Source organism: Harpia harpyja, chromosome Z (assembly GCF_026419915.1).
Source record: "Harpia harpyja isolate bHarHar1 chromosome Z, bHarHar1 primary haplotype, whole genome shotgun sequence".
NCBI lineage: Eukaryota > Metazoa > Chordata > Aves > Accipitriformes > Accipitridae > Harpia > Harpia harpyja.
Window position 1 is genome coordinate 61,334,128 of NC_068969.1, and position 24,437 is coordinate 61,358,564.

Consider the following 24,437-nt stretch of genomic DNA (forward strand, 5'->3'; position numbering starts at 1 on the left):
AACCTTCATCCTTCCTGTAAACCTACAGAGACTATTTGCTGTTTCCTTCAATTTACTTCACTAACTAGATTCTGACCCACCTGCTTTATGCTTTTGTTTGCTTGGAAGATTGATATGTGAAGGTGCTAATTAATCATCTGTACTAGTTTACCATCCTGAAAGCTTAGTGCCCATGGATCTGAAGGTACTGGTCAGACTGCTCAGGGAAAAGACATCTGATGTACAATATACTTTTGGGACTAAGATCTTTGAAATTTTGTAATCCTTATAATGGCAATAATGAAGATGAAAACCATGTCCACAGACATCAAGATAAAAATCGATCAAGACTGCAGAAGAGCTACCACCAACTTTAGCCCAGGGAGGGAGGAAAAGGGGGAATAAAACAATTTCCCACCCAGAAAGTAAATAAAATTAATCAAGACAATCTCTTAATTCAACAGCAATTTATTATCATTAAAAGTAATAACAAGTAGGCTTAAATCCTTTTGTCTTAAAAATCTAGTGTAACACAGAGGTCACTGCTACAGTTCTATGAAACCTATGGCAAAATTGTATCCCCAAATCACACCGTTCTGTCTCATCCTCATAGACATCAATGGTGTGGGACACAAAACAACACAGAAACAGACCGCTCTATACAGCACTTGTCATGACGATCATTAGGCCTCAAGATGCTACAAGTTATTCTGTAAGAGCTCTTAAGTATAACTTTAGTTTTCCCCTTTGTTCCCCTGGAACAATCAAATATTTCACACATTTTTTGGTGAAGATGTCAGAATCTTTAAAGAACTATTTTTTCCCTGTATCTCTTGTTTGCTGCTAAAGTTTTCCTTTTTTTCTTTCCCCCCCTTAGTGACACAGCTGCCCCATTCCAGGAGACAAAACAGCAGCAACGTTTGCAGTCGCTCTCCACGCAGCATCACGTCTTTCCTACACATTCTGAAGCCAATGCTTAGCTCTAGCACTTTCCTTTAACACTGCTGCCAGAACAACTTGGCAGCACACAGTTCAGGAACACTACCTGCTCATGTATTAATCTCCAGATTCTTGGGAGCTCTAGAGCTTAAAGTAAGCTCAAGCTAAGTACCGAAGATAGCTAATTTACAGGTAGCTCAGATTTGTGTAAAGGAGCAGCAGCCAGATGCTGCAGGACCGATGCATCTTCACGTTACAGCTGTACAAAAAGGCCTAAGCAAGTCATAATACTGTTCATCAGTGGCTTGCAGGACCAAAAAAAAGTCTCCATAAGCAAGCATGCTTATTGGTGAAAAGGAAGGATGGTCCTAATTCTGTCAAGCACTTAATGTGTTGAATTTAAGCTTACAATGTTACTCAATATTCAAAAGTAAGCAGATGCCTCTGAGTGAAACCCTTCTGGCTAGCAGAAATGTAGTGAAGGAAGAAACAGAACACAAGTAAGCTTTATATAGCTACTCAGATGTGGCTTGTCATGATTTCAGGTATACAAGAAGGTCTGTTCTTCAGGACCAAACCCCCTAGATGGATACTTCTGCATGAACTTCACAGTAGCATATGGAATTGGGGAGCTCAGAGAAAACAAATCAGTAAGCAGCTTCATGTACATCTATATCCACTCTGGATTTAGAGAGTCATGGGAAAAAGTATAAACACAATCATAAGATAAACATATGGAGGAGGTACTAGATCAGCAGATTCTATGAACAGACTCCAATTGTTCTACAACAGCAGCTCATACTCTTCTCTAAGCAGATCCACAAGTTAAGCTCCAGAAGAAAAAGGGGGTGTTAAATTTACTCAATTAAAAATACTTTTTTTGAGTTTGCTCTCAGGTGGATCTCTTGGGAAAAAAACCCCAAAACCAAAACAATGCTTACAGCCAAACTGCAAAATCCTGTCTTACCTAACATCCTAAACAACTATCTTGCTTTGTAAATGTACCTAACAGTTTATGAATATCCCACGCTTACTCAATAATACCTTAATGACTTTTAACCGAGGTAGCCACTAAACCATCACAATACATTAGCAATGCCAACACAAAGGGAAAAGCTCAACTAAGATGCTCAAGAACAGTTAGTTTGCCAAAACCAACAGCATCTGCTTCCAAAAATGTAATTTTCTGTCTTGCTCTCCTCCTCCCACGTTTCACTTCCTGTTTCTCCTCTTGCCCATCTCTAACAAAGAGCAACATGGAAAAATTTCGCTTTCCAGTTCATTTGTAAAATGTCTTTGGATTTTCAAAAGCAAATTTTCAAATGAAGAATCAGTGAATTTACTCTTAAATGAATGTAATTTAAAACACTGACACTGAAGGACAATCTCTGACCCCAGCCACCAACACGTCAGATGCCAGCTCTATCATCTTCCTGCACTTGCCTAGCTGCTAGAAGTTGTGGAAAGACACCTGCATGGGCAAAACACAGAAGTTGTGAAAAGGTCCCTTTCATTGTAAGTCTCATCCCATATATGTAAACACTCAAAGAATCACCTGTCTAATCACTGTCTTTCAAGTACTCAGGAAGTTAAAATAAAATGGTAATTATCATTCCTCTAGCTAAAAAGTACATAGATCTGTCATACCCTTGACCTTTCTAGTGGCATTCATTTCTTAAAATGAAAATATTTTCAAATTACTTCTGTAGCTATGATAACCTATATTCAAATTTAACATAAAAAAAAAAATCAACTTTAAGGATAATTAATACCCTGGTATTTTGGAAAACATTTCCAGGATTTTTTTGTGGTCCCTTATCACAGATCTTTTTCAAGGTAATCCAGAACCCCCTCTACCCACATCCACATCAACCAACCAAACAAGAAAATCCCAACTGAAAATCAAATACCCCAATATCCAAGTTGCTTAATACTTGTATTGCAGAATGTACATTCGGGTAAAGTTTTGTAATGTAAACATCCAGTTCTGATTTCTTTTCTTCAACCACTATCTAAAATTTGAGGGGTCTCTCCATTGGCTAAATGCTTTAATGAAACTAAGGAATGCAAACTCTCACTTCAGGTACATTGCATTGACCCCAAGTAGCATAAAACCCCTGCTTCCAACATACATACCCACCAAATAAACAAGCCTGAAGAGAAAAACCACACTCCTGTTTAAAAAGAGAGTGCTAACCAGACTGGCATGCATAATACTGGTTTCTCTACCTAGACCAGATACTGTGTGTATATTCCCAAACATAAAATAAAATTGTACGAATTGCATGCAACCGTACATAGTGCAGTTCAAGTAATACTGAGGTGTTCTCCTTGGTTTTGTGAAGCATGTGGACAACAGCAGACTGCAGGGTGATAATTGTAACGTGATCCTTGGGTTTCTTCTTCCACAGAAACACACAAAACTACTTTTATTTAAAAAAACTCTAGCCCACAACAGGGAGACATTAAACAATTTAGCCATGATAACTGTACTGTGAAGAATTTCTGAATTTCCTTATGCATGTCTAGATTACCCAACCAGATTTTTTGTTAGAAGTCCTTTAATAGAACTCTTTTTTCACAAACCACACACCAAAAAAGGTGTTTTCTGCTTTGATTACATACAGTTGTTCATCAGGTGGAAGTAGATGAAGGTAGTTTTTTACATTATAAAACTAACCTCATCCTTATGAAGCATATGTAATATACAAATTAAAGATTCCAGTTAAGCATCACCATATAGTAACTCTTCATATTTGTGTAAGATGACCAGCTATGAAATTGTAACTACTGAAACTGCACACAGGTGCCTTGCTATATCATACTTATGTTGTAGCTTTCTTTCTAAAACATACCACAACCGCCTCTGCATTTGGGTCATTTTCCTCCATTTCATCTATTCAGCCGCTGTGTTACCACTTCTCGGTACATGATAGAGATATATATCAGTAGAAGAAAAATGACAAAGAAATCATCCAAGAACCCCAGAATTCCAAAGAGGGCCTCAGGAAGAAAATCCAGAGGTGAAGCCAGGTAGAGCAAGGCTCCAAGCAAGCAGAGGAATATTCTGATGCGAAACATCCAGAAGAGGCCCCCAACAGAAAACATCTCCCTGAAAGCATGCCGCAATAAAGTGGGCAGATCCATAATTCTTTCCATAATCTATGAAGAAAGAAACCAAAAGTTAATATTTTGCTTTAGCAACAGGCCCATGCTAAATGGGTCTTTTTTCAGTCTAAAGTTTCTATTACTACATTAGAGTTTTGGAATCTGTTAGTTTATAAGAATTAAAACAAAAAACAGTAAGACAAGACTTCCTGGATTTAGTTTTGCTGGGTAAAAAGTCAGATTTAGAATACATACGTTTTCAAGAAACAGTCAAACTGTGTTATTCTGTACTGTAAAACATACAATTAACTCACTGCAAAATACACTCGCATATATTAAGAAAGAAAAGCAGTGACTACTGGAGTAAAACAAATAATTGAGAAAGTGAGAAACAGCTAACAAGTTAACTGGAGTGAAATATTGATCAGAATAGAAGACAGCTAGGACTGCAAGGAAAAAACAATAGGTAAAGTAGAATTGGTTGCAGAAACACAACACCCCCTCCCCTGGCATATAACCAGTGATTCACACAAGTTTCCGAAGGATGGATCAAGCTTCAAAGTAAATTAAAGAACCTTTAAATGAATTCACCCCTAGCTCCTTTCCATTTTTCTACTATGATTCTGTCATCTTAGTGAGGGACTGCTCAGTAGAAAATATTCAGGTTTTTGTTGTGAGGTGTAGGGAGGGGTTAACTTTGAAATTTTTTTCATACTGGTTCCTCTTCTACTGTAGACAGTTTCTACACAGAGCCACGACACTAAAATGAGTTATTGCCAAGGCTGAAAAAGCTCTCTAGAAAGGAATTTTGTATGTGGTTAAGGCAACAGACCATGTATAAATCAAAGGCAATTTATCTAGTCTGATTAGGGTTTTAATGCAGTCTTCTGGCATGACCTCAAACAGGTTATTGGGGACTAGACACAGAGCCCACAGAGAGGTCTAATGGAGCCTGAAAGGTAGTTTCAATCTATTCTGGATCAAAACATAACTGTTTGGTGGTTCAGAACATGAAAAAAAAAAAAAATCCCATCTCACACCTCTTTTGTCTCTTTGGACTGTAAATTTTTCTTGCTAATGTTTTGTTGCTACATCCAAATCCAATGAACAGATGATGACAGCAAGGAAGTTGCTGGTATGCATGTGTGTGCATTTCACATTGCGACCAGAACATGCACATAGAAGACAGGTTCATAAGGCTGACTTTCTAAAGTTTGTAGAACTTCAACCATCTCTCTTAGCTATTTATCAAAAAAATTCCTGTTTTTTTCACTCAGAGAGCAGAATAAAGACTAATATAATCTAGGAAGAAAATTAAAAAATTAAGACAGCATATAGTTAGAAATCTGAGGAAGAAAGGCACAGAGTAGAACTTCAGATTCTTCTAATCAATGTAGAGAGATCAATCAAGTGAATATTCTTCCCTGCAGGTCATGTACTTCATTAAGTATTTTTAGTGACTAATTATTAATCCTTTCAAATTAACAAGTCATAATTAAAAAAGAGCTTAACACATGAATAGGGAACTCAAGACTTATCAGCAGTTCTCACCCATAACAAAAATGCAAGTTTTCATACTTTTCCACAAATTACAAATACATATTTTCAAGGTTGTGGGTTGTGTGTATAACTATATAAACACGAATTTCCTAAGGAAAACTTGCATAGTCCCCAAGGATCACAAAGAGAAAATTCATATCCCAGGGGATTAAAAAAAAAAAAAAAAGGACCCGCCCCCAAATGCTGTTAATCTCCCCTAAAATCACGGGCTTCCACCCATATTTACCCAAAACTTACAGATCTGGGCTGTCCTGAGAATCTCCGATTGTAATCATTAACATCTTGAAATACTTGGGTTGCATCCTGCTGATCTTCACCAAAGAGTGGTAAAAACAATGTTACCTAGGCACAGCAAGATTTTGTTACATGTGCAACTGCCTTTTAAATGCAGGCACTGTGAATGAGAATGAATGCATAACCATGCAAGCAGTACCACCCAATTTACCTGTTACTCAGAGGAAGGTAGAAGAATATCTATGTAAGGAGAGACACTAAAAAATCACTTATTTTCCCCTTTTCCATCTTCCTCACCTTTATTTTTTGTGTATCTCTCCTCACTGGCTACACTCTAAACCTAGACATTCTTCCTCTAGTCATACCCATTTTTCTTTCCTTCTGTGTTCTTACAGTCATTTGTCTTGCTCACACACATAATCAAAGCAGGATATAATGTATGGGCAAGGGCGTGAAGCATGTTATATAATTAATCAGAAGTCACTAGCTCTGTAGTTTGTGCACTGTTAAATTAAAGATATACTTTTGTTAAAACATACACTATAAGACTCAGAGATCTTAAGTGTTAATGAGTTGCAGGGACATATTTCAAACTGACAGTGTAAGTAAAGTTGTGTAGGAAGTAAGTTAATGCTTGCTCTACAAAGCTCAAATTAATAATACATACAAACTAAAAATAGGGACAAAATAAGAAATTGTCATGGGTGGGTTTTTTTGGCAGAGAGAGAAGGAAGGGAGAGGGTACTTCTCAGAAACCAATAGTATACTGCCTACTGGCAGTCTTCCACAACAGCCAGGTCTTTCGGATGCAAGTTCTGGTGAACAAGTTATGTAATATCCCAAAGAAAAAGCATGGAAGAATCATAGTTAAGGTCTTACAATTTTCTGTTTTCATATACTCTACAGAAAAATGGCTGAGTTATCAGCGCTGTTCACTTAAATTTGAGTTGCAGGAACAATCTGCATTTTCCGAGCCATTTGGCAAAGCAAAATGTTAAAAAAAACCTACATGTCCACCATCTATGTCTCACATATCCATATTCTTCCAGCTTCTCAGACTTCTTCTCTCAGTCTCACTATTGCAGTTCACATGTAAGCGCTTTTTTAGTAAGCTATACTAGATAGCCAAACTATCAGGTCCATGATTACTTAAAATATTACCGTTTGTCTGCAGATTGGACAACGGATGGCACCAAGCCATGAGCCATACCTCCAGTAGGCAATAATGCAGGAACCTGATGAAGGTAAGTTACACACATTTAAACTTCTGAGCTGAAACACCCACTGCATGAGGTAAAATGTTACACACCAATGAAAACAACAGAAGTGTATGAGCAGTTAGGTTAAACCTATCTGTTCTGGTGTAATTTTGTATACAGCATTCACTAAAGATACCAAGAACCACTGTGTTTGAATTCAAAGCTATTAATGATAAAAATCCTGAATAGGTTCAACTGCATGATTAACTTTAAGGTATTATTTCCTGAAAAGACAGAAAACTTCTTAATCATTAACTGAAGAAGCAAATAATGAAAAATTTTACCAGTTTAAAATTCAGAAGTCACAAAAATGTCAAGAGATGTAAAATTTCTTCTAAAAACCTGGCTTTATTCTCAGAGTTTCAACAGATGAAGGAATATATAAAAATCTGAGTACTTTACCAGTTTTCCAAATTTGTAAATATTTTTGTTCAAACAACTAGGCATGGTATGCACTAAATGCTCCATAAAACTAGATGAATGCAGTGAAAAAATCCTACTGGGAACCTTGAGGAGAGGAAGCAAAATGCTACACAGGGCGTTTATATATAAAATTGAATAGCTGAGCACAAAAAAAAAGGGAAACACTTTAAGCATGGTGAACTTAAGTCTTAATTCTTCAGGACTTCCAAGAAAAAAAACGCCACTCTGAGATAAAGATAACACCAAGCAGAATTTTTTACTCCTTCTAAACCAGTTTTTTTTTAAATGGTACATTTCCAAGTGTTTTTCAGCCTCTTCCATTTTTTACTAACTGGAAATAAATTATACTCTCTGTCCTTGACATTTTTAAATTAACCACAGTTTCAATCCTGATAGCATAGAAAAAAATGCAGCACACTCTCAAAGTGACTGTTTATTTACAAATGTATTTTCTCAACTATTTATATAAAAATTATTTCTAATGCAGACAAGCAGTTAAAATCAAACAAAGCTTTGCATTAGGTTGGCTGTACTAGTGCCAAAAATTTGTATTTCTGTTTTGGTTTTATCTTTGCGGCTTGGGGTTCTTCCTGCTTACCACAGAAGAGATGTCCACAGTTTGTTTCTATAGGAAATGTAGCCTGTTGCAAACAGACTGGACAGGACATATCTGTATAGAAGCGATGTCTATCACCAGCAGAAGCATCCTGCTGGAACAGAAGAGAAATGCTAGGTGTTAGAGATACTATTTTTATATAAGTCTACTGAGTTGAAAAAAATAATAATAAATCCAGCGTTCATTTACTGGAAGTCAAATGCAAAACCATGTGAAATGAAAGAGAAATATATTTAAATTAAAAAATCAAACATTCTTAAATGCAAAAACTGATTCACTAAGCAACTTCTTTTTGTGACAAGCCCATTATTTTCCCTTCATCTGTTATGTGTGTGCTTCAATCCAGTTAAAGACCACTAAGAAAGAATCCCCTTGCTCCTCTACATTGTTAGGTTAGATATGCTGTAGAATGACTAAGTCAGATCTAGACTGTTACTTTGTATTATCCTAAGTAGTTCTACCCAGAGCCAGGTAACTGGACTGCATTGCTTACCAGTTGCAGTATTTAGTGTTCCTAAGCCCAAGCATAGACATCTGCTTGTGTATGTCACTGCCATGAAATGGTTTTTCTCCCCATTTTGCCATATTTGTTTTTCACATAAATATGCACTGTAGTTAAAAATCTGTCATTATTTCAAGAAGTATTATGATGAAAGACTCTCCTCAATACTCTCCAAAAGTATGGCTTTTCAGTCTAGGGCTGGGACTCAGCAATTTCCAGTAATGTGGCCCAGTCTCTCCCACCCTCTCCTCTACATGTCAGAACTGGATGCAGTTATAGAACCGCAGAATGGTTTGGGCTGGAAGGACCTTTAAAGATCATGTAGTCCAACTCTCCTACCATGGGCAGGGACATCTGTCACTACATCAGGTTGTTCAAAGCCCCATCCAACCTGGCCTTGCACACTTCTAGGGATGGGGCATCTGCAACTTCTTTGGGCAACCTGGCCCAGTGTCTCACCTCCCTCACCATAAAAAATTTCTTCCTTCTGTCCCATCTAAACCTCACCTCTTTCGGTTTAAAACCATTGACTCTTGTCCTGTCACTAAAGGCTTTGGTAAAAAGTTTCTCTCTGTCAGTCTTTGTTGCCTGGCTCTTGTTGCTGTGCATTTTTCTGCTACACACGCATTATCTGTCTAAACATCTAACCCCAGTCCTGTGGCAGCAAACTGTACTCCAGATTTCCTTTCCTTTACCACTAAATTCCCAGGAACATGGCAGGAAGCACACAACATAATCTAACATACTCCACCTTGTGGCAAAAACTTGTTTGAAAAAAACCAAGCGAAATACTTAATTTTAATTACTTAACTTATCCATTAAAAAAAGCCCACATTATCTCATTACTTGATGCCTCTGCACAGTAAGTAAGCTTCCATAACTTTCAAGACCAGCTTCTTCCAGAACCTCAGAGAAGTCTACCCCACCCCAAACCAGACAGTTGAATGACGCCAACACTTAGCACAGCACCTGCTCAGTTTGAAGCTGCTGACGAAGAGCTCGCACTAGTTCTTGATTTTCTGGGTGTATATTCTGATGTTCATTTCTGTGAAAGGAAATACAAGCAATAAGAAAAACTGAACACTGTGACCCAACACTGAAAAATAACTGATTGAAAAAAACATGAAACTTGAACAAAGGCAAAAAAATCATTCCTTCCTGCTATAAAGGATTTTGAAGGAGGCACACAAACAATTAAGGAAACAGGACATTTATTATAGATCCTAAAGTTACTTTGGACATTTAGAGCTGTACAGCAGCAAGATTTTTCAGAGACTCCATAATCAATCATTAAATCATGTTAAAACTAGATTTTCATCTGAAACAAAATTAAGCCATTAACCTGCAAAAAATCAAGTTGCTGGAAAGCTTTTATATTCATCATGCAGAAATATTTTTAATTTCTGTCTCCACTGCTAGTTTTTGTATTGTTGATCTACTTGTAAATTTCTTATTTTTTTCACTCACTGCCTAAGTTATAGAGTTGAAAAATCCTAACTACTTCAATTTTATCTGCTACATGAAAGATTAAGACATAACATTTACATAAGAAGGGTTTGGCAAACTCTTAGATTTAGAATGTTGAATTTATGTAACTATCAGCAGACAAGATATAAAAAGAAATCACTCTTTTTAAATCACTCTCTAAAAAGAAAGACTCTATGGGCAAGAAAACTACAGGTTAGAGATGCCAAGGGGAATCATGGCGAAGAGACTCATTGAAGAAAGGAGGCTGGATATGTTACAAGTTTGAAATTCAAAAGCACAATGGGAACAAAATTGGAATTAAAACTAATGCTGACAACATTAAGAGGTGTTGCGTTACAATAAATATGAGTCAACAGCATCATACTCAAAACTGAATTTTTATGCTTTATTTATTCATATGGATTTCACTGGTGGTACATTCTGCTCAGCACTGTTGAGGTCTCAGCTGGATTCTGTTTTCCATTTTGGGCTAAATGCATAAAAACACATAGAGAAGTTGGAGGAAGTTCAGAAGAGAGTAAGAGCTACTGCCCACATTTTTTAAACATCAGAGAAAGAGTGAAGAAATGTCAGTTCATATAGAAGACTGTTCATGGAGAGAAAAGGGGACAGGATAAGGCTTTCATTCTATAAATATGAGCAATTATTTCCCACAGTTATGTAAGGTTGGTGGAAAAACATTTCTAACCACTAAGTATACAAAATCAGAAAAGGTTACCTCAGGGTATTTTGATCTATCCTGACAAAAAGTTAAATCAAAAAACAGGTTGCACTGCTTTGAAGGATGATCTAGGCAAGCTGATCCTCTGTCAGACCTGAGGGCTGGACTGGCTGAATTTTTAGGACATTTTCAGCTTGCAGTTCTATTTACATAATTTCCTCAGTGGCTCTAGGAGCTTCTGCAATATTTTCCTTCATCTGATGTGGACAATCATAGTACAGTATTACTGCTATCTTTAACATTTTGTCTCCTTCGTTAGTTCTTCAAAGAGAAACAGACAAACCCCGTATTTTTCATACTAATATTTACATGGTTATCTGTAAAAAGTTATTTAACACTAATGTGGGTGACCTATATGATGTTATATCATGGGAAGCTTACATTAAAACCCTTCTTGCCCATCCTGGGTCTCCATGAGCCAGATTTTGTGGATGTTGTCTGTCATACATGTTATATATATAAAAGTATTTTCCTGTTTAGATGCTACAAATGAGCATATTTTGCACCTTCAGTTTGCCAGAACTTTGATATATATTGAAATTCAATTCAAATCACGCACAAGTGGAAGGTGTGAATTATAAGCCAGTTTATTCTGATTCCTTCATAAAGAACTAATTGCAAATTTGCTGCTAAAGTGTTCATTTATATGACTTTACTTTGGTATCACATACTACATTGAATATATGAGAATATTTGTAGAGCTGTGGAGGTACAATATGTACAACATTTGTCACTTATGCATAAGATGCTGAGGTAGCAGAACACTGCGCAATGTCCAGGAGGGGACAGGCAGAGCTCAAGATATATCCAATTCATAACTTCTGTCATGCAATTAGTGTGAGAAAATAAATGAAATAAATGAAAGACAGTATGGTGCTATGTAATTAAAGGCATTATCAAACACAAGTCAGAAAGAAAAAAAGTTAGATGCAGAGTCTTTTAATTTCCCCAGTTCTGAGTGTTAGCACTCCATAACTTGAGGAAAAAAGTCCCATGATGTGGAAAGATTTTATTATGTATCGCAAAGGCCACACCAAACTATCATTACCAGGAGATAGACTGCTGACTCATTCAGTGTGCAGTCTCACACAGGGAAAAGTGAGGGACAGTACTTATGGGGACTGGTGTATCACTGTGCAACGATGGCCATTGCTAATTTCCAAGGATTAAGATCTCACTTCTGCTGAAAATACTGACTTGATCTTATAATCAAACCATATGATGGGATAGAAAAATGAGAGAAAAAGATCTAAACCTGCGGATTCATAAACATGGGTCAGGTAAGCCATCTGGGACAAGTAGGGAATCTCTGATACAGAACACTGGAGGGCCAGGCTCCCTTTAATTTGTTGGATAAACTAACTTTTCACAGTCTCATTTGTAATGTGACAATCGACTCACAAGTTTAAAAGAGGATGGAAAAAATCTGGCTGCATCTTATCAAAATTTGTAACTCAAAGACATACATGCTTTGCAAAAGTATCTTATAGTGACTGAAAATCTGCAACTTGGGATATATGTTAATTACCGCTAATAAGTTTCACCACCAAAAGCACAGAGACCTTCAGCTTATGCCTTGATGTGATGCTTCCTTGAGTTCTCCCTGCTGGAAACAAGTACAGCAACCATATCCCTTAACAGTTCTTCCTATATTCTACTTCTGCCCCCTAAAATCTACTGCAACATACACTCCTTGCTGCCTACTTTCCGTTTTTATTCAGTTCCTGCAACCTTATTCATTACCCTAAGCCTTCTTTCCTGTATTCTTACCCAGGACCTGTTCCTACCCAATTTAAGTACTTCAGATGTTGCATACAGAAGTACGGGTAGCACAGAGACTGGGGTAATGGACACAGTATAAGGAGCACACAGACCACTGTATTGCCTAAGATAACTAGAGAATAAAAAGAAAATACTCCTTTTCTCCCCCACTCCCCCTTCAGTACTAAATAAATAAAAATTACTATACTTTTTGTACCGCATAGATTTTCTACTGTACTGTGTAGATTTTGATGGAGACAATATGAAGGAGTAGAGGAAAAATGCTGCTCAATACAATTTCAGAAGGTACCAGAAGGCACAGTGGAGAGCTAAGAGGATGCTGATAGGACTTTCAGTAGTCAGTCAAACAATACAGAAATAAACAAGCTTCAAGACTTGTGTCCGAGTTTGTTTACCCCTCCAGAAAATAAACCATCAGGGCATGTAACAGGACCTACAGATAAACTTTTTACTTAGCTTATTACACTCCAGAGGTAATTAGTAACTAGCTGTTTTCTCCCTCCCCAAGTAACCCTTCATCATTGATGTATCATCTCCCAGAACTTCAGTCCTCCCACTACTCTTGCCCACTGCTGACCCTTGTTCCACTCACTTTTTTTCATGTTCCTAACTTACTTTCCTCTACAAAGTTCAAAAAGAAAATGTTTACTTTTAAACTAAACACTTAAAACTCAAGTCACAAATGCTAAAAATGTCAATATAAGGGGTAGAGAAGGCGTAAGAGAACAGAGGGAAAAGAGGCACTCTTGAAGCCATCTGAATAACTAAAACAGCCTTGGAAAGAAAAGCAAGGTGAAGTGCATACGTTTCTCTTAGATTCCCTTGCTATCTCCTGGTCCTGAACAGCAGTACTGCCTTGAAGTCCAACCAAGCTTTCCCACTTCCTGTTTCTTTTGCAGCTCGCTCTCAAATACCTCCTACCCTGCTAATACTTCTCATATGGACGGATCCTCCCCAGTAAATTCCACAGTGCCAAGGCGTCACTAAAATTGAGTTCTCCTAGTTGTTAAAACTCTCCTGTGTTCAAAAGTCTACAGACATCTGTAAAAAAAAAGAGCCCATCTGAAGCTCAGACTTATTTTCCCCAAACACATAGGCTAAGATATTTGTTAGGTTGCAAGCAAAGACTCTGAAATGAAAAATAATTTTACCTCACCATTTACTTGACCAGTTTAATTACTTGACCATTAAAGTTATTGAATTCTGAACTTAACATTTTGCTTTATGGAAAGCATATTAAAGTCCATTATTTTCCAGCATTAATTTATAAACAAATAAGTCAATTTATTGAGGTTTGGGGGTTTTTTTTTGGAAGGAGACTGCAACTAGAACATACATTGGAGGATTATATACAATCTTAATTGTGGAGTCATTATTGACAAATCTGTACTTTGTAACCAAATATGACACATCAGCCATATAGACTGTGAATTCAGACATTTTCAGTCTTAAGGAATGGTGAACACTACTCTGATCGTCTGAAGATAAAGAAGAGTTAAACTTCCCTTTTAGAAATGCATCCCTTCATTCTAACTGTGAATTAAATTATGAAACTCTGCCAAGCAATTAGTTAAACAGAGTAAGTGATCAAACAATCATTTCCTTAATGTCACAAAATCACAGTTGTTTAATATACCAATGCAAAAATTTGTTGAGAAAGTTAGAATTTTACAAATACAGGTATGTTGATCAATTCCTGTCAACATATTCTCACCTTAAAAGTGTATATACCAGAGCAGCAATGAAAGTGAAACTGAGCACAACTGCCACCAGTACCTGGTCACTTATTCCTTCTATAACTGAGTCATTATCTAGCTTCAAACTCTGAACTTCTGCTTGGTGACTGGCCATCACAGCTCTAAAATGTAAAAAGAAATATATACATATTAAAACATACAAGTGCACACATACATTTTAAACATAGTTACGAATAATATGTATATAAATCTATTCATACACACAATAAATTGCTGAAGCAACAGATTAGTCATTGCTGGGGGAAAAAACAGTAAAAGAAGAAGGAAGAGATACCTTTTTACCAAACACTGAGCTTGCTGCAGAGGACTGCAAAACATGTGTCTTGCACAGTAGCAAACAAGTCTTAAATGACTGTGTTGTGATCTAAAGATTTTTTTTTAAAACACATCAGTCAGATACTTTACCTGGGAATCTTTACCAGCTAACTTGCCTAGGAATAGGTCATTGCTGAATTAGACATATTCTAAGAACAGTTCATTTAAAAAAAGTATAATGACTCTGCATTATCAAGAATTTTAGCTATTACACAACACATCATTGCTGCTAGGCTGAGACAACATAATTTTTAGAAACCTAATTTTCAACCACTTATGTGAAGAAAGAAATAAGGACATGTAGGGTTTAGCTGTTTATTTAGAGTGTTAAATGCCCATTTGGATACACAGGAATCACCTGATGCACTTCATATTTTATCTGACTTTTCTATGCATTACCATCCTTCAGCTGGAAACATGGGAAAAACTTGAAGGAAAAAGAGTATTATCAAACAAACTCGTTTGTTTTATATTCATTTCACATATGCAACAATCAGGATGACTTGCCAACACTAACATTTATTAACCTACAGCATTAACCTACAGCTGGAGACAAGCAAAGTAAAATAGTTTCCAACACACTGCTAAATCACTCCTGTTGCAATCAGGAAGTGAAATGAACAACAGCTGTGAATATTACAAAACCAGGAGAGTGAAGCTAACTCTGGCAAATGACCAAAAAAGTCATATTGAAGCTGTGTCCATCATAATTAAAGTATTTTTCATACAGAGCTGACAAAATCTCAGCATCAGTTTATGAGGTCAGGTAAGACTGGTATCATTTACTTTACTTCCTAGTCCAGTGTGTGTGCCTTAAGCTTGCAAGCTTTCATCAGTGTTTCTCTCTACTTCATAGCTCATGTGTAATTTTTTAATTTGAACCATGCTGTCTAGCAAACATCACCAGACACTGTGTTGTGGTTTAACCCCAGCCAGCAACTAAGCACCACACAGCTGCTTGCTCACTCCTCCCCCCTCCCAGTGGGATGGGGAGGAGAATTGAAAAAAAGAAGTAAAAGTCATGGGTTGAGATAAGAATGGTTTAATAACTAAAGTAATATAAAATATAACATTAATAATAATAAATAATATCAATGAAAAGGAATATAACAAAAAGAGAGAGAGATAAAACCCAAGAAAAGACAAGTGATGCGCAAGGCAATTGCTCACCACCCACTGACCAGTACCCAAGCAGTGATCTGCCCCTCCCAGCCAACTCCCCAGAGTTTATATACTGAGCATGACGTTCTATGGTATGGAACATCCCTTTGGCTAGTTCAGGTCAGCTGTCCTGGCCATGCTCCCTCCCACATTCTTGTACACCTGCTTGCTGGCAGAGCACAGGAAACTGAAAAATCCTTGACTTAGGATAACCGCTACTTAGCAACAACTAAAACATCAGTGTGTTATCAACATTATTCTCACATTATATCCATAACACACTGTATCAACTACCAAGATGAAAATTAACTCTATCCCAGCTGAAACCAGGACACACTGCCTGGTCCTGAATTAGCTGCCAAATTGAAATGGAATACAAGTCATTGGGATTTTAGTGGATACCTGTAATGACTACCCTGGCAAGATTTCAACATGCTAGTCTACTGCTAATATAAAAGTGTCATATTTTCCATAAGATAGCTACTCTCACTCTCCAGATCGTTTCTTGTAAGAGTTGTGGAGCTTTTTCCAAGCTTCCTTACATTTGTGGGAGCTGCCCTCTGCAGCAGCAATGCAAAAGAAGCTGGTATATTCTAACATTATTGTAAAAAAGGGTAAGTGGTATAATTAAGTACCATAAGAGCAGAGAAAACTCATGGAGAATGAAGGGTAGATTCCTTTAATTGCTGTTGTATTTTTGGGCTTCCACTGTGAAAACCCAAATGAAACAATGAAGCGAAGTCAAACAATAAACTAAGTTATCCTAAGTGTCCCCATCTGAACTGAGACTATTATTTCTCTAACTATAGTCATAGTTTTTGCTAACTACAGCTTTCCACAAGCAACTGTGTCATAGTCTAACTACTGAACTGTTGATTAATATTTGGAAAGAGTAACTTTTCCCAAAGGTAGAACACCAGTGACTCATCAGGAGCCATGTTTAAAGTAGGTCAGTATTGACACAAGTTTCATATATACTAATGAATAAAAGACCAGATCTTTGTGAAAAGGTCTTACATAGGAACAAGAGCATACACAAGGAGTTACAGCATTTCTCTGTGTAGCTAGTTACACAATTATATTGCTATAGTTAAAGCCATGAGGCTAAGGTGTTATGGAAGTTTTCTGAGCAGCACTTCCTTGGTGCTGAGGATCTGGACTGGAAGGTGTGCTGTGATGCCTCCCCAGCTCAACATTCCCAACCTGTATACTTTATTTCTTTGCATATCCAATCCTGAAGATGCTTCTCCCTCTTACAATACATCATTCTGGGACACTCATTTTCCACAACTGTCTCAGGCAGTGTGCTTTTGTCTTCAATTCCTACGTTTTCTCTCCTTAAGTACCATCATCAGTCCACTAATTTTTACTGTGTCACACTGTCATCTCTGGGTTGACCATTCAGTATAAAACCAGAAGTAAATGGCAAGGAACTGGTATGTGATGATTCCTCCATTGTTCTGCATCAGCTCTGTTAGAATAGACCAACACGCTAATAACAACTACATCCCATTAAGTATTATGCACTTTTTTTCAGAAATAGACACTGTGGCAGAGACATACAGCTGATTTAACTGCACCTTTAGAAGGTGTTTCCCACACTGACACCTCAAAGGTTTCCTGTGTCACTGCTTGCTTGGTGCACTCTGAAACCAACACATGAATTGTCAGTATCACACAAAGTTAACTCAGTTTCCCTGAACAGCCTTCAAGACATCTACTCTAGAGCTTGCTCTCCCTCTCTGCATGTTCCTTGCAACAACCCTCTTAATCCTTTTCTGTCTATTAATAGCACTCACTACATCTGCTTGCCTTCATTTCTGCTCGCGCGCTCCTCTTGAAATACCAAACTATGGTGCCAAGGTTAGCAGCAGAATATGAATAAGAAATACACAGATCCTCACTTTCTCTTCCTTCCCGCACATAATGCCAGTTACTTGTATCTACTTCACCCCTTCACTTACCATATATGACTTTCCCAATAACCATTTTCACACAAACTTAGCATCTAAAAGAAATTCCTGCACAGTCTTTCTGGCTACATAAAATGCCACTCCCTCAAACACTTTGTCTTCACTTACCTATCAATACTGCCAAGATGTATAGAGGGGAGAGTGGAATCTCTGCCTGTCTCTCTTCCAGCTGCTTCTATTACTAAATTCTAGAGAAGACAGGCTACAGATGCTTAAGACTCATGTTGCTCATGTTTTAACTTACTTGCTGCTTCTGGCCAGCCAACAAGGGCTGAGCATATTCCCCTCATTACCTCTAGCACTTTTTCTGAATCAGACCATTGCACAGCAGGGCTGACATGAATTGTGTAAACTAGGAACTACAAACAGAAGGGTTTCACTTCAAAAGATCAATACATACTTTGTCAGATTAATCATTCAAGCCTCAGTAGAGACAGTAACAATTGCCTCCTACTCTTATCTCTGGGTTAGCACGTAAAAAAAGCAATGGCTACAAGGAGAACACAGCTAAAAAACACTATTTGAAAATTGTCTGACTGAAGGGGGAAGGAATTTTCTGATCTCAAGTCTGTTGTGAACATTTTCAAAAATAATATCTAGAACTGCAAGCTTGCAGTTCATGTTTTTTCAGGTGTAACCACAACAGCCAATGAACACATCTGCAGTGGTTTGAATGTGTAACAGGCTAGTTAACAGTCCTAAAATAGCCGCTTAAGGAATCGTGCCTCCCAGTGCATGTCTTTAGCACTGGTGCTCTTTCAGTTGGTAAAATTAATAAGCAGGCTATAGAAGACTTAATTCTTAAATGATGTAATAAAGACCCTTCAGTCTTCAGAGACAACCAGCATTGACAAGGACTAAGTATATGTCAGAGAAGACTTCTAGAACCAGACTTTATCATAGACATCTAATCTCTCCTAAAACAATAACTGATAATAATTTGATGTCATTAATAGCAACTTGATGTGGTTTGGGTTGAATTCAATCTTTTTATGTTGATCCATCATATTTGTCTTGTTATGCAAAAATAACAGTATTTCATCAACTTTTCATCATATAATCCTTTTCAGATCAGCGTTCTATACCACAGGCTTTTCAGACATTAAATAATTCTAAAGCTGTTCTTTCTTCTCTGTAGATTTATGCTACTTTTGTTTCTTTTTATAATTACAAAGAAGGTTTGAATTTTTTGAATGCTGTGCCTCTACTCTCTTATACAAGAAATTAATTCCTGTCTACAGTAGCTATCTGAGAAAAGTAGCAAATTAATAGAATTACTTCAGGGAAAAAAAAGGCAGTAATCGAAAATAGATTCAATTTTGAGAATTGATTTCTGGTTATACTTCAGATTTTTTTCCTCTTTTTAGCCATTTAACAAGGACAGCTTTCTTAAATGAAAGCATAACCCCACCCTGTGTTCCAATTAGGGGATGAAAACCAAACCACATCTAACAATACTCACATCAAAATTAGAATTTATACAATCAACTTCACAGTGTTAAAAGTATCAGTAGCAAAGTTTAAAAATCTGACAAAAATGTTGGGCTTTTTTCCTACATTAAAAGCAACAACAAAAGAGCCCCAAACTTAATTTCCAGTTTCATTGCATCTCATCTTCAAACTACTGGCACTTGCATGAACTAAAACAATATGACCACCCAGTGAGGGGAAAAAAGAGAAGGAGTTAACTCCTCTGTTCCATTTGTGCTAGCTAAGTTTGCAGCACAGTACTTAGACTGGGATCAGCTTCATCTGCGTTAGGATTCTTGATAGGTACTGAATGTAAGCAACCTCAGAAGGAATTGTCCACAAAATGCTTGGAAATAGAAAGGAATGGAATTTATCATTTGTAAAAGCACACAGTTTTGTTTGTAAAAACCATCACAGACTAAGCATCTGAACACAAAATAAACTTGTTTATTATCAGTTTTTCTGAGAGTGATCACTGGCAGAAAGCAACACAAATTTACTTACATTTCAAATAAGAATCTGCAGGCCTTAAAAGTTACATTTCTCCCTCTATGGTCAAGTATGAACAATGCATGCAGGTTTATGCAAAAAAAGGAGAACCATAATAAGCAATACTGCAATTACAATGGCTTTTATTCTTGGAAACTCTATACAGATCACACTGAAATGTGAGGGCATGAGAAGATACTCTAGTGTGGATGTATTATTTTTTTCATTTTTCAGATTTGAAAAGTATTATGACGACTTTCAATGTTCAACATACAGCACAGCTAGAACAATACCCCATGCCATGATTCATAAAGAAATGAAAAACAATCCAGTGTTTGCTATGATATATTAAGCACTTGCTGCCAGCTATCCAAAGTCAGAGTAGTTTTCTGAAGGATTTGAACTTTTCCAAGTTTATCAGGGAAGTACCATATGCTAATATACTCTCAAAACCACAGAGATTTTAGGACCCACTACCAAAGGAATATACAAGCATACTGTAAAAGAAGAGGCTGTCTTCACATCTGAGAAGTAAACAATGAGATAACACACAAGCAACACTGCTGTGAGATAAAAATTAGTAACCAAGAGCAACATTTTATTGACCTTAAGAGCATGGTACAATTTGCTCAACACCTGAAAGATACGTTGGATAACGTGTCCTTTCAAGGATGGGCTGGGAGTGAACTGGATGAGGAAAACGGGGTTTGCTGTTTGGTTTTTTTTTTTTTTTTTTTACCTTCATTTTTATTTTGAGTATTTTCTTCTTGATGCAGTACTGGCAACCACCCTCAGAGTTCAAAAAAAATTATAAAATGAAGACAATGGTGGTGGGCCAGAGTGCAAGTCAGAACCTGTAATACCTTTTGCCTGCTGTCTTTTATTAGTAGAAGCACTACCCCCTCCTTAAAAATGCTGCTTAATTTGTAGAGATCGTGTGTTTTCCAGGATAAGCTAATTCCTCTCCAACTAGCAAAATACTATGAGTCACATTTTTTTTTTTTAAAGACCAAAAAGGCTTTAACCCCTCAAAATTTTCTTCCATGGTAAAAGGAACAACAAAAAAAATTGGTTTCATTTGTATGAACAGGTTTCTAATAAGATCGACCTGTTTCAGATAACAGAGATCAACTTTTAAGAATTTGAGCATATTAAAATGGAGCATAATTATTCTGTAACCCACCCCGTGCATGCATATTAGCTTATATTGAAATATCTAAGGCATGAATTTAGTGTTTTTCTTTCATTTCAGAGAAAAATAGACATAAATTCCCCAAATAAAGACAAATTCTTAAACGTGGGGCAATAATTGAGACCTCTTGCATCAGAAGTGATCCAAGTACTTCCTACTGCAGGGTAGCAGCAGGTCATGGCCACTGTCTGTGGTTGAGAATGGGACTTTGTGAATGGATTTGACCCAGCAAACTAGATCCTATAGTTATTTTTACTTTCCTTCATGACGAGCTCAAAAGTATGCCTACAGTGGATTCAGAAAGCATTAACAACAGCAGGCAGTAAGCATGCATGATGAACGGTAAATGTACAAACAGTGTTGAAGACTCTAGCGTGAGTTTACAAGCCTAAATCCTAAATCAGCTAAATCCTGACCTGATACATTTTATCCAGGTACTTTAGGGTACCAAAATAGGACTTTGAAATAGCCGTTTAGAATATATAAAACTATAAACTATATATAAACTAAAACTATATAAAATTATAAAACAGAAATAAGGGAAATGACAGATGGTATACTCAGAAAAAGTGGTTTTGAGGAAACAGGATTTATTAGCTTTTCATTTTCATGACCATAGTCTTATCTGTATAAAGCACACGCAATAATCTCTAGCATTAAGTATCTCCATACATTTTAAAAGTCACAAGGAGACCACCCAAAGGGCACATTTACTAAGGGAAATAAAAAAAAAACCCCAAACATAGCAACATACAAATTGACAAGATACAGTCTGTGAGAAGGTTGTTAAAACTGATTTAGGAATATCTTACTAGGATTTCATGCAGTCTGTTGATACAGCATTATTATGAGTTAGCAGCAACTTTGGAGTCACAAATCAGCCCACCTGGTACAGCAAAATTACAGCCAAACTCAGCTGTATCATATTCAGTCACCTCTTCACCATAAACCACCTTTGCTTTCAGGACTATGCTGACTACATTTACTTACATGCATGGTCTTTGCAAAAGAGACAGGAAAAAGCCCAGAGAGTCTTGCCAAAATAGGGGAGAGGGCAATTTCAGTAAGCAAATAACAATTTTGTTCCATATACCTTGGCCAATACTGAGGCACTTGCCTGGTAAAGCAGGTCTCTGCAAGGTCTGAGGTCAGCAGCCTCTGAGGTACATTTTTTCCTAAAAAGAAAAAAAAAAAAAAAGAAAAAAACTAAAGTACAAAAGTAGGTACTCTACTTTTGCTGGTGGAATCATGCTTTGCAAGTTAAACATACTACAGATGCAAACTCCAGATGCAATTCTGTAAGGGAAAATAATCCCAAGTTAATACACCATTCTACTGGGAAAACAAAAAGCGTCCAATCATTTTTCTCATGAGCCTGAAACAATGTTGATGGCTCGAAGCAAAAAGACAAATTCAATGGTCTGTATAGCATTACTATTTGGAATATCTGTCTGGCTGACGCATGCCCTGTGTAAAACAATCCTAAACAAATTCTTCCACTGCTTTATAAGGCTAAAACATACTGAAAGGTATAGAGTTCTAAAAAAAACCCCCAAAAACAGAGGGTGGAACTGAATTCATAGGCAGATACAAACATGAGAAAGAGCCTGCCAATGCCTTCAGTTTGGATATCTGACTTTTCTGATCAGACAGGAAGAGAAAGGAAAGAATGTCACTTAATGATAATAATGTTTACTGAAATATGGTAATACTTCAGCTGAGAAAGAAAAGGCTTTAAATCTCTCTTTTAAGAAAAGTGCCCAAGAATTCTTTATTGTGGAAAGCAATGATTCAGTACAAAACCTCACATCTAAAATAGATAGCAAGACAAAAAGCAGTACTACGTTTGCATCAACGAAATACAAAACGTAAGCTACATGTCATGACGAGAGGCAAAGCAGAGTGGGAAATAGGTATGTAAAGGAAGATGTGGCAGAAAACCTTAAACACTGAAATATACCCGTGAAAGCATTGTTTGTCAAAAGTACCAAGCATATAGCTTAAAGTACACCTTAAAACTTGGAACAGAAAGTTACAGTTGCACAGCTTACATAGCTTTCTAAGACTTTTTAACTCATTCCTGAATGTGAAAGCTACCTTTAAATGAAAGGAGGCCAAATTCGTAACTTAAAAATGAAAACAGCAGGTTATACAATGAGATGAGTGAGAATGTACTTTACTAGGAAAACTTGAGAATTTGCATAGCTTTTACAATACACTTTAATTCAAAACAGGCTGACATAAAGGAAAACTCAGATTTTTGTCCATGCTATTACCTTATTTAATGGAAGAACTGAGAGCAAACTGGAACAAAGTGACAGTTACTAGATCTGCAACCCTTCCTTTCCCGTTTGTTTATCCAACCCTCAGCTGTTATCAGTGCACTGTGTTTGCTACCCCACGTTGTTGCACTTCAGACCAGTTGCTAACTGATAGGGAGCCGTACAGTTTATCATCACCCCCGACACTCTCACTGCAAACCTCAGACGGGCCAAAATTCAACTGACTACTGAGAAGGAGCTTCTTGAACAGCTCAGGCAATCCCTTGGCAGCATGATGGAGAGCTACTCTGGCTGGGGCAGTAAGGACGCAGAGCCACTCTGGCCACAAAACGCACTTATCTTTGAGATTAAAAACTAACTGAATTACTTGCAGCTAACGCTAAGTAAGTAACTTTTATTTTATGTTAATTAATTTTTACCACAGCAGAGTTTTGCTGAGAGTGACGACGTTAGAGTTATTTTCTACTCCAAAAAGAGACAGAAGCCCCGTAGAGGCTGCTTCCTTACTAGCAAGAGAATGCCTGTGAGCGCAGCGTCCTCGCAAGCCCACACTCCCGAAGCCAGGGACAGCCGGGGGTCTGGCTGCCGCTGCAGCTCCCTCCCGGCCCTGCCCGAGACCCCCCCCGCCCCCAAACCAGCTCCTACCCGCCACCGGCCTGCGCGGCGACAGCCGAGGGCACGCAGAACCGGGGGAAGGGGGCAGACCCCGTGGAGGGCTGCGGTTCCGGCCCCCTACACGCCTCAGGGGCCCGGCGACGTACAAGAGCCTCCACGGCCTGCAGCCGTCCGCGCCTCGCCGCAGCGCCAGCTCCCCCCGCCCCCTGCCACCCTCCGGCAGCGGGGTTAAAGGCCGCCACGCCCGACTGGACCGGAACAAGACGCGAGCGACGGGGCGGACCATCCACAGCGCCGCTGCCGCCCCCTCCCCCGCCTCTGAGGGCCGGCAGCTCGCACCCCCCTCTCCTCCCCCCCACCGGTTATAACGGGGCGGGGGGAGGAGAACCCCCCCGCCGGGGCGGGCCGGAGGGAGCCCCCGCCCCCTCCCCTTCTCCTCAGCGGCGCGGGGAGGGGCGCGGCCCCGCGCGGCGGTACCTCAGCTCCCGGCGCGCGCGACGCTCGCCACCGACCACAGCCCCGCCCCCAGCCCCGCCCCCGCCCGCCTCGCAGCACCTCGTCGCGCCGCACCT

At 38.2% G+C, this 24,437-nt stretch overlaps 1 protein-coding gene across 24 annotated transcripts; it reads right to left on the bottom strand.

The window, feature by feature from the left end:
• Positions 1 to 431: 431 nt before the first annotated feature.
• Positions 432 to 24,397, bottom strand: RNF170 (ring finger protein 170). 24 transcript variants are annotated; one of them, XM_052777276.1, is made up of 9 exons: positions 24,343 to 24,397; positions 22,062 to 22,143; positions 19,792 to 19,836; positions 14,326 to 14,469; positions 9,590 to 9,665; positions 8,101 to 8,212; positions 6,982 to 7,055; positions 5,824 to 5,928; positions 432 to 4,080 (listed from the first exon to the last, which is right to left on the bottom strand). In XM_052777276.1, exons 4-9 carry the CDS (start codon positions 14,460 to 14,462, stop codon positions 3,811 to 3,813), a joined length of 774 nt encoding a protein of 257 aa, XP_052633236.1. In that variant the 5' UTR covers positions 14,463 to 14,469; positions 19,792 to 19,836; positions 22,062 to 22,143; positions 24,343 to 24,397; the 3' UTR covers positions 432 to 3,810. The 24 variants fall into 24 exon arrangements, with proteins under 24 accessions (XP_052633236.1, XP_052633245.1, XP_052633237.1 ...); XM_052777285.1 differs by lacking the exon at positions 24,343 to 24,397 and adding an exon at positions 23,896 to 24,058 and having other exon boundaries at positions 22,086 to 22,143; XM_052777277.1 differs by lacking the exon at positions 24,343 to 24,397 and adding an exon at positions 23,896 to 24,058.
• Between the last annotated feature and the right edge of the window lie 40 nt (positions 24,398 to 24,437).